The sequence below is a fragment of the Sprattus sprattus genome, assembly GCF_963457725.1.
Source record: "Sprattus sprattus genome assembly, chromosome: 19".
In the NCBI taxonomy this organism is placed as follows: Eukaryota; Metazoa; Chordata; class Actinopteri; order Clupeiformes; family Clupeidae; genus Sprattus; species Sprattus sprattus.
The window spans coordinates 19,385,444-19,396,011 of NC_137917.1; the positions used below are offsets into that span (position 1 = coordinate 19,385,444).

The 10,568-nt window shown below is 43.8% G+C and overlaps 2 protein-coding genes across 3 annotated transcripts in view; both read left to right on the forward strand.

Moving 5' to 3' along the window:
- efna1b (ephrin-A1b) overlaps positions 1-2,680 on the forward strand; it is an 11,784-nt gene extending 9,104 nt beyond the window's left edge. Inside the window, exons 2-5 of the mRNA XM_080858171.1 lie at positions 328-623; positions 737-811; positions 945-1,055; positions 1,426-2,680. Coding sequence (XP_080714297.1) covers positions 328-623; positions 737-811; positions 945-1,055; positions 1,426-1,547 — 604 coding nt within the window. The 3' untranslated portion in view covers positions 1,548-2,680. The remainder of the gene's footprint in view (positions 1-327; positions 624-736; positions 812-944; positions 1,056-1,425) is intronic.
- A 2,269-nt stretch (positions 2,681-4,949) lies between these two features.
- slc50a1 (solute carrier family 50 member 1) overlaps positions 4,950-10,568 on the forward strand; it is a 6,947-nt gene continuing 1,328 nt past the window's right edge. Inside the window, exons 1-5 of one of the 2 annotated variants that reach the window (XM_080858172.1) lie at positions 4,950-5,076; positions 5,462-5,539; positions 6,063-6,186; positions 6,804-6,965; positions 9,998-10,117. In XM_080858172.1, the coding sequence (XP_080714298.1) occupies positions 5,009-5,076; positions 5,462-5,539; positions 6,063-6,186; positions 6,804-6,965; positions 9,998-10,117 (552 nt within the window). In that variant the 5' untranslated portion in view covers positions 4,950-5,008. The remainder of the gene's footprint in view (positions 5,077-5,461; positions 5,540-6,062; positions 6,187-6,803; positions 6,966-9,997; positions 10,118-10,568) is intronic. The other variant, XM_080858173.1, reaches the window with a different exon arrangement.

Sequence of the window (10,568 nt, forward strand, 5' to 3'; positions counted from 1 at the left end):
ATGCACGCACAATACATCATGGAGAGGATAATAAGGGTGTGACACTGTTTCTGGATCTGATGATTGTGCCTGTTCTGACATGGGTGTGTGAGTAAGTAAATGTGTGTGTGTGTGTGTGTGTTTCTGGATCTGATGATTGTGCCTGTTGGGTGTTCTGACATGGGTGTGTGAGTGAGTAAATGTGTGTGTGTGTGTGTGTGGGTGTGTTTCTGGGTGTGTGGTGTAAATATATTCTGGTCAGTTTATTTCTACAGAAGTTGATCCGAGAGTGAAAAATAAAACACGTAACTAACCACATCGCTCTCTCTATCTCTTTCTCTCTGATAGTTTCCTGTGGGACGACTACACGGTGTCCGTGCGTATCAACGACTACCTGGACATCGTTTGCCCGCACTACACGCGCGGCGAGATCCCTTCCCAGGAGGCCGAGCGCTACGTGCTGTACATGGTGGAGCTGGAGGACTACGAGTCCTGCAAGCCGCAGTCCTTCGACCAGCTGCGCTGGGAGTGCTCGCGCCCCTTCGCCGCACACGCCCCCGAGAAGTTCTCCGAGAAGTTCCAACGCTTCACCCCCTTCACACTGGGCAAAGAGTTCCGCGTGGGAGAGAGCTACTACTACATCTGTAAGTTTGCAGTCGTGTTTGTGTTTGTTCGTTTCTCCATTTGTTTGTTTGTGTATGTTTGTGAGTTTAAGAGCTTAGGCTAAATATGTATATGTCTCTTTTCTCTCACACAGCCAAGCCTCTGCACCACCATGGTCAGGAGTGCATGCGTCTGAAAGTGGATGTTGTTGGCAACCATGGACATCATGGTAAGTTAGTTGCACACTACTGGCCAATGGGTTTACAACAAACATTGAAATGCATTCCGTCTGTCTTCTCGCAAGTTCTGTGGTGAAGGTTTATCAAGTTCTGGGCTTTAACCATTTCTGTCCTGCCTCACAGGCTCAAAGCACAACAACAAGAAGACAGCAGAGAAGGAATTAGAGAAGGAGAAGAATGTTGAGGTGGGGGCAGGTGGAGGAGTACACAACCCGTCCAACAGACTACCAGCTGGTGAGTGACATGCTGATGGCTGCTTCTTCTTCATTCTAGAAACTTCTATGCTGACAAGGGAGCATTGCACACGAGGGAGATTAAACATTATATCCTTATATATCTTGGGAAATGAGAGTGTCATTTATTAGATGTTTAAGGAAAACATGAGGGAAAACACTCCACACACTGAGATAGTCAATCTTTTTTTTTTGCTTGTTGGTATGAAACTATATTTAGAGTCAGAGTTCAGTTCAGTGTGTGTTGGTGATTTCTCTCTTCATATTTGACTTCATACATCCAGTGACCCCTCAGCACTCAAGGCGTGTGTTTACTTTTCTCAGGACAGTGACAAAAAGCCAAACTCACAGTTTCACCTTCTCTCTTTCAGATGACCCCGTGGCCATGATCCCCGTGGTGCAGAGGAGTGTTGGCAGTTCAGCTATGTCCCACTCCTCCCTCTCACTCCTCCTGACAGCCCTCTTCGCACTCCTCACCCTTCTGCTACACTGAGACCGCCTCCACAAGAAAAGGAGAAACAAACTGACTTCTTTGGAAATGGTTCTGAACCAGTATCAAACCGGTTTTAAACTGGGACTGCACCACATTGCAGAGACTGAAGCGAGCGCGGGTCGCTGTGCACAAATGAAAAAAAAAACACACACATTTTTTATATTGAAGCTTTTTTTTTATACAAAGGCAGGCTGTCGCCAGACGAGGTGTTTTGCTTGACGCTTGATTGAAGTGTTTTCTGTTTGCTTGTTTGCCGGTGTGTGTGTGTGTGTGTGTGTGTGTGTGTGTGTGTGGATGTGAAAGATAGTGGATGGTATGATCCCAAGGAAACAAAAGTATTTTTGAAGGATTTTTCTCTTTCTTTCTATGGATTTGACCTCTTTTTTATTGTATTTCTTGATCCCGTTTTTGTGTGGACACATCATCGTGAAATGGACGACAGGAGAAGATTTCTTTCAAGCATCCACTTGACTTCTATAGAAAAATTATAAGTGGACTCTAAAACTGGAATTTTTCAAGAACATAACAGAAATGTGTATCCAGGTGTAAAAAAAAATATCAACATCTATCTGTACCTGTTGAGCCAAAGGCCACTGTTGTAATCCATATGTGTATTCATATGCTATTGTATCATCCTTACATGAGCCGTATGGCCGATAACACACACTTCAGTGTCCCAAGCCTTTACTCCTGTCTAAGTGTAGCATTTGTTCAGTACTCTGAGCGGTGGCTGTCTCTTGCATCGTGTCCTGCATCTTTTATTGGAAGAGTGTAGCTTGCAGTCCAGTGTCTACTGTAAAGCTAACATACATACACACACACACTAACACGCACGCACACACACACACACACACACTAATACCATGGTAAGGAGCTGGTCTTTTTTACGATGACACATACCCACCCACACACACACACGCACGCACAGAAACACACACACGTGCACACACACACACACACACACACACACACACACACACACACACACACACACACACACACATTACCGGTACAGTGGTTCATTTTGTTTTTCATTGTGGCCACATTGCATTATCAGACACAATAACAGATGATGCCAACATTGAGGTGTTCTTTGGGATGCCGTAATGTAAACACTGAAGCATTTGACAAGTGCAGAGTCTGTTTTTGTTTACTTTTTTTTTTTTTTTTTTTTATTTGTATATATTGTACATTTTGTAAATATGAAAGATTATAAGACGTATGGTTATTTGTGAAATATTGAAAATGTGAAAAACAAAATGAAATAAAAAAAACTAAAATGTTGAATTAAAATGACTCTGTTCATTGTTTTAATCTCACAGTTAGATTTTAGTAATGTCTATTAACATAAACCAAGTTCAAAGTTTACAATAGATTCACACATCTTCCAAGACCATTGCCATGACATTAGCTCAAGTGAGCATGTTAAAAATATACAGTATGAATAAACAATTTAGATAAAACATTACATTACCTCAATGAGGTGTGTGAAAAAAAACATTTTTTGTAAAAAATACACAGTAAGAATAAAAAGTTTAGATAAAACAATAAAATAAAACCCCACTTTTCCCAAAACAGTTAAAACGGGAAAGTGGTCAAAAGACACTGAATGGCGAAAGCTCTTCTGAAAACCCCAGGTGGTTTGAGGATTAGTCTTAATTCAGCCCTTTGAAGGGAGGGTTAATGAGACACCATGAAAGATAAGATAGGGAAAGGGTTTTTACAGCTGCATGGGATCAGGATTCCACATCCCGGGCCTAATTGATTATCACTTGAAAGGCTAAACTGACCCAAAGGCTGAGGCTCTCTGTCTGAGGCACGGTTCATCAAAACAAGGCCGCTGAGGTGGGGAGCTGAGGCCCACTGTGTCCTTGCAGGGTTAGGAAAAAACATTAGCACTCAGGCTACTCAGGGCTCCCACAACAGCCTCCGTCTTCTTCTCTTCTTCTCTTCCTACCCCTGCTCTGCCCTCTCTCTCCCTCCATCATCACCCCTCTCCTTTCATCCTCCACTGCCAGGGCCAGGACTTCACAGTGCTTGACCAAACATCCGCAGCGAGAAGGAGGGGGTGGGGGGGGGGGGGGTTGACAGGAGATAGGGACAGAGAGAGGGAGGGAGGGAGGAGGGGATGTGGTTTTAGGGGTGAGTGTAAACTCTCACTCGGGTGTGAGGATGTCACCGTGGCGTTTGCACTCGCACTCTCGCCGCCTCTCGCTGACGCTTTTTCCCCAGAGAAAGCTTTGACATCTGTCAGCGCGCAGCACTGGTGTTTGTTCAGTCAGGCCAGCACCAGAGTCCACACCCGAGCGCCTAAACAAATTACACAGCACCACTCTGTGGACGCGCTGCAGCCTGGTGCCACATTCATCTCCATTTACACTTGAAGCACAGTAGATGCGGTGGTCACGGGCTCAGGTTGTGTTGAGGTGCCAACTCGGTTGTTGGAACTGACTGTGGAGGTGACCTTCGGGAGCTGCTCTCGTCATTCCAAGTGCCCTCTGGGTCAAAAGCAACTGACACAACTGAGATGTTGCAAATTTAGTTGCATGTGGGCCTGCTGGGAATTGACAGCAAGAATCCACTTGAAGTGCAATGTTAGCTGTTTTAGATTTATGTTTTGGGCTTTCGTTTCTTATTATTTTCATTTGTGTTTCTAATAGATGAAATTGATTCAGGTTATATATATAAACAGATATTTTGCTCTTTTTGGAACCGTGTTCTTTTAAATAGATGTTATAATTTATCATTTATATTTATAATTATCAGATAGACGTTGCTTTTTATTTGCCTTGCTTAAACAGTACAACATTGAAATGAATTTAGGCTACCTTGTGTTGATGGACTAATATTCTCATTACGAGCCTGAATGAAACAACATGTATATTATTTTTATTCAAATATTACACGATGTTAGTCCTACAACCCGACTGATTTGCTCTGGGTCTATATTTTTATTAATTCCTGCTGTTATGCGAATGAGTGGGCATATTAAAACACAGTTAGAGCTTAACATACCCTGGTCAACGTGTGCATCGATGTCAATAACGTTTGAAACCATTTATTTATCATTACCTGATATATTCTTAAATTAATTTGTGGGCATCACTGACAGTCTAACCAATCTGCACTCAATTTATTACGAAACGCCTATAGGGACTTTGGTTTAATTCAAAGATTAAACGTTTACATCATCGGTGGGATTGGTATCTATGATGCCTATAATGTGATTGGTTAGATCTCTGCCGTCTGGATGGTCACGAGAACCAATCAGATCAGACTATTTTTCGGAGTAACACATTACAAATACGGAAATAGAGTAGGGAAGACGTAAACGTCAGCATTGTACTTTTTTTTATCAGCACCACACGTTGTAGTTTACTTATATTTAAAGACTGAAAACGTGCTTCATCATTTCTAGAATTTATCTAGATACCAAATCAACTTTATTTGTTTTTCATTCTATGGAGTTTTTGCAGCTTCTATCATGTGCATGTATCGTGTTTACGGTCGGGATGTTCTCGACTGGACTGTGAGTTCATTTTCTGCATGCCTGTACTACTGCTGTGTAAACGTAATGCAAGTCATAGCATGCATTCACTCACTTTTATTTTTGAAGATGTATGTTCACGCTTGCTCGTGACGTGGTCCTTCATAAACACTACCACCATTAGTCAGAGTTAGGTTAGCATCACATTGTAAGATTAGCTAGCAAGCTAAATGATCAAGTTCGTTACCTCATTTGTACGAATCAATAAGAAGACTTCATGCTTGTGTCAGCTGGCCATGAAAAGATCACCTGTCACCTGTCACCCGTCGACCTATACCGCCCTCACAGCTCCCACAAAATCACCCACTTCTGCTTATAGGGTCAACCACATTAATTTGCCTGTGCGTATGTTTTGGGTTGTTTGCAGGACCGATCTGAAAAAGATGAGGACTACACGAAGTGCTGATAACATCCAATTCCTCCCTTTTCTTACCACTTGTCTAAAGTAAGGTTTGCTGTGTGCCCAGTCAAATACTTACAAGTATAGTGTCTGTATGCATTTATTCACGTTATGTCACTGATCCACCTATCATCAGCCCGATGTTGTGGCTAGCTTGAGAATGTGTACAGGAACAAGATGACCCACTTTTTCAAGTATGATAAAAAATTATCTGAAGACCTCCAAGGTCCTGTTTAGGCTAATTCAGTGTTGTGGTAAATCAAAGGAACAGAGGAACCGAGTGCATGATTACAACATGGAGAGACACATGGAGAAAACTGATTTATTTTAACTTGACATTTTCACCTACCAGCAGAAAAGTTGCTCATTGTGCTGATACTGTGTTATCCATCAGATTACAAGTGCAATCAATAGGTCAATCAGTTTGTTCATGTACACACAAGGAATTGCACCTCGAAAATGCAAATCTTCATTACCTGGAAGTGATTCTTATTGGGATTCAGGTGGTCTTTTGTGTGTGTCTATATGTTTATTTATTTATTTGTTTGTTTGTTTGTTTGTTTGTCAGTAACCTAGGATGGCTCTATTATGGTCTTCTGAAGAAAGACGGGACATTGATCCTCGTAAATACGATTGGAGCCTCTCTGCAGACTCTCTACATACTGTCTTACTGCCACTACACCAAAGACAGAGTGAGTATTACAACTGAATTTGATTCAACATACACAAACCGCTTAATTATCCTTCACCAAAGAGAGAGAGTAAGTATAACAACTGAATTTTACTCAACATACACAAACCGCTTAATTATCCTTCAGCAAAGAGAGAGAGTAAGTATAATAACTGAATTTTACTCAACATACACAAACCGCTTTATGATCCTTACCTAAAGAGAGAGTGTTAAAAAAGGATTTTACTCAACATACACAAGTACAATGGCTTCGCCCATGCATCCATACTTACACACACACACACACACACACACACACACTGTTGCTGTACCATAAAGTGAGGCAGACAGATGTCTGCTAACATGTTCTCTTATGTGTCACTGAGGGAGAAGGGTGTGCTGGACTGTTAAGTAAAATAAAGTTAACTGTTTTGGTGGCGTAGTTTATCTCCGCAACCCTAAACAGGCATTGTAGTGGTCATGATCATGTGACCTCTCCAGCAGAATTATTTTCCCCAGAGCTAAGTCTTGTGGCTTCTTCTCAAACCAAAGTGCGATATGAGGGTTGATTTTGCTTCTGGCTTGGGATCCCCCACAATCCATACCTCTCAGCTGTGTGTGTGTGTGTGTGTGTTTCAGAGGCGAGCGTGGCTGCAGACTCTGGCAATGGTGTGTACGCTGGGTGTGGGCTGGGGTTACTTCAGTGTGATCGTCTCTGAGGGCAGCGTCCAGCTTTCCCAGTTGGGCCTCATCTGCAGTGTCTTCACCATCAGCATGTACCTGTCTCCACTGGCTGACCTGGTAAACTCACTCACACACTGACTCACTCACTCAGGCATACACTCACTCAATCACAAAATCACTCACTCACTCACTTACACACACACACACTCACTCACTCACTCACTCACTCAGTCATACACTCACTCAATCACAAAATCACTCACTCGCTCAGTCACGCAGTCACGCAGTCACGCAGTCACGCAGTCACACAGTCACACAGTCACTCACTCACTCTCTCTCCCTTACTGCCTTTCTGTCTCACTCTCTGTCTCACTCTCTGTCTCACTCTCTGTCTCACTCACTCACTCACTCACACTCACACTCACACACACACACACACACACACACACACACACACACACACACACACACACACACACACACACACACACACACACACACAGGGGACAAGGCCTGTCTGACATGCAGAATATCAAACACATCTGCAGAAATGCAGAAGCGTCAAACACTGCTAGCGGATTAATGGAGTAAAAGAATACAGTGTTACCGTGCCAACATGAGCTGCCTATGAGGCTGAGGTAGTGTTTATCCTGTGCATGCGTCAGAGCCTCACAGTGCCACCACACCATAGACTGTTGATTTCCTACGCATGCTTAAGTTATCTCACCGAGCCAGTTCTGCCCCATCACACTCCTTTCCTGTTTACCTACTCCTGATACGTCTCTGTGTTAGGGAGCCGGCATCTGTCACCGCTGAGTGTTGTGGTGCCAAGGTCTGCTCTTATCCATCCGTCTGTTTTTGCTTCTTCCTCTCTCTCTCTCTTGTCTTCCTGTTTGTGTCCTGTGCGCCTCTGTCTGTCTCCCCCCCCCACCATCCAGTCAGTGTGTGTCCTGGTCCTATACCATGTTTCCTCTCTCGCTCTTTCACACACACTCTTTCTTGTTCTTGTGTGTTCTCTGTCCGTCTCTATCTGAAAGGGTTGTTACCTAACCTCACTGAGGTGACAAATGACTCTTTGTGTGTGTTGTGTTTCTCTCTCTCTGTCTCTCTCTCTCTCTGTGTCTCTCGCTCATTCTCTCTTTCTCTCACACACACAAACACTCCCACTGTGTGTGTGTGTGTGTGTGTGTGTGTGTGTGTGTGTGTGTGTGTATTTGGAGAGGGGGTTACACAGTGTGTGAGCGTGGAAACTGTTGTGTAAGTCTCGGTCGTGCAGCAGTGTATCGGAGAGTGTCATCAGGAGTCAGGTGTGAGCGAGAGGATTAACCCCGTGGAGCTGATCACGTGGTTGGGCTTGAATGCTCTCCTCCTCTCCTCCTCTGTCTGAGTTTTGGCCTCCCCTCTGTTCCCAGCAGCTGAAGAGCAGCCACACTATCAGGGTGTTCCTCTCCCACGCCCAGAAGCTCCTGATGTGGAGAATGTGATCACTGTTAGGTCACCTCTTTTATACGTGGAACATATGGTGCATTGCTACACAACTCCATTCCGAGTAGATAAGGCACATAGGATGGAAACATGCGCTTATTGAATGTGTTACATAAGCTCATATTCTTATTCCGATTAGATTGTGCGTTTTGTGTAGGAGGTTGTGCTAGTTTACCACAGAGTTCATGTTGCATAATCACATAGTTTTTCTCCCAGTGGATTATTTGTATAATACAGGAAATTGTGTTTATTGAACACGGCATATAGTATATGTCCCATATTCTAAAATGTACTATAATCTCTAAACTTCCTGTCCCTTTGGTGGAGGCTTTTACTGAACTTTCAAGCTTGGATTGATCAGCCCACCCCCAACCTCTAACCTTGGATAGCCTTTGGCATGCCATAGTATGATGAATTTGATGTTTAGATAATTAGCAATGCCTTGTTTCTTTTAGTGTGTGATATTCTGTTTAGTCTCTGTTGCTGTCCCATATAGTAGGACCTTCATCTGCAAATGCTGATGAGAACATTGTTCCTCATCACCATAACCTATAATTACATGTACACATAAAAGGCAACTTAGCTCTGTCTACTTACTTTGTCTGTCTCCACTGTCTCCACTGAGGAATGCTGTCACAGTCTTTCCACTCAATCTACCTGCAGAAACCCTCTGCTTACAGCTGCCCATTCCCACCCAACTACAATGCACAAATTCTACCTTGTTTATAATACCCCAGACGTCCTCGGCTCTAGGGGAGTTCAGGCTCTGGGCTCTGTAGAGACTATTTCAGTTGGTATATAAATAAATTGAACTGATTTGGCATCTGAACCCTTTCATTCTTATCTCCTTTGTCTCCATGGACTTTTGTGGTTAACTTCTGTTTTATCACGATCTTGGTCTTATTCTGTCTATTTACCTTGCTTTTCTTGGCCGGTCTTCTTTTGTTTACTTGTCTTTGTCTTTTTTTTCGTTGGCAAAGGAGGGATGGACAGTTTTTCCACTGCTGCTGGCTGCTTTCTGTTTGCTCCTGAAGTCAGTCAAGATATTGAGTATGTAAGGGGTAAAAGGGGCTTCACGCCCGTGTGCACAAGCAGTATTGACACTCTGTCATTCCTTCTGGCTCTGATTTGTTGATTTGATTTGATTTGGGCGCGCTTCATTCTTGCAAATGGCGTTGGCACTGAATAGACCCAGAGGAGCCTTTTTTTTCGTTCTTTTTTTTACCCCAACAGATTATCTGTCTTGTGAACTACTCTCAGGACAGTTATTTTAGTTATTTTGATACGCTTTATTGGAGTGTTGAGAGGGATGGGTGGTGTTTATGCTGAGGCTGCATGTTTAGGGCAATACCGCAGGACCATTAGCCGATAGAAATGCGAATGGATTTTGTTCTCACGACTTGAGGCCCCAGGCCATTACCCCTGGTTGGCCCAAAGATAACCCTGGCTCGCCCCTGGCCCAGCAGTGCAAACATGGCTATTCACTCTCTCCCTCTCTCTCTCTCTCTCTCCCTCTCTCTCTCCCTCTCTCTCTCTCTCTCTCTCTCTCCCTCTTTCTCTCTCCCCGCTCTCTCTCTCTCCCGCTCTCTCCCTCTCTCTCTCCCTCTCTCTCTCTCTCTCTCCATTGCTCTCTCTTTCTCTCTCACTCTCTCTTTCTCTCTCAGCTGGAGATCATCCGCACTCGTTCGGTGGAGCTCCTCTCGTTCCCTCTAGCGGTGGCCACCTTCCTCACGTCCACCTCCTGGACCCTCTACGGCATGCAGCTGCAGGACTTCTACATCATGGTGAGAACAGAGAGAACAGTCCAATGGTGATGCATACTGTGTGGTATATACAGTGATGGGATACTCTTACAGTACGTTATATAGTCCGATTTGTTGTTGCAACGACAAAATCAAGACCCTCACACTCTTACAGTGCTTTATATAAGTTCAAGACATTCACATTGGGCAGCCATCTTGATTTTATTGTGAGAGTGAGGAGAAAGGGAATCAGTGATGGTCAAACATCTTTTTGAGAACAGTAAAAAAAAGGAAGTGCATTTTTCGTGAGATGGTGAGTTAAGTGTTTCAATCGTACCTTCAATTCTTCACCCCCACCTCCCTTTCCTCACGCTGGTTCTCAACACTAAATCCATTCCCCTGCCAGGCATCGGAAGTCATTAACCGAGAGTTCAGTGTTTGGCTCGATTATATCCCCGCAGACATTGGGCCCAAGCAGTACTTGGCTCAGGCT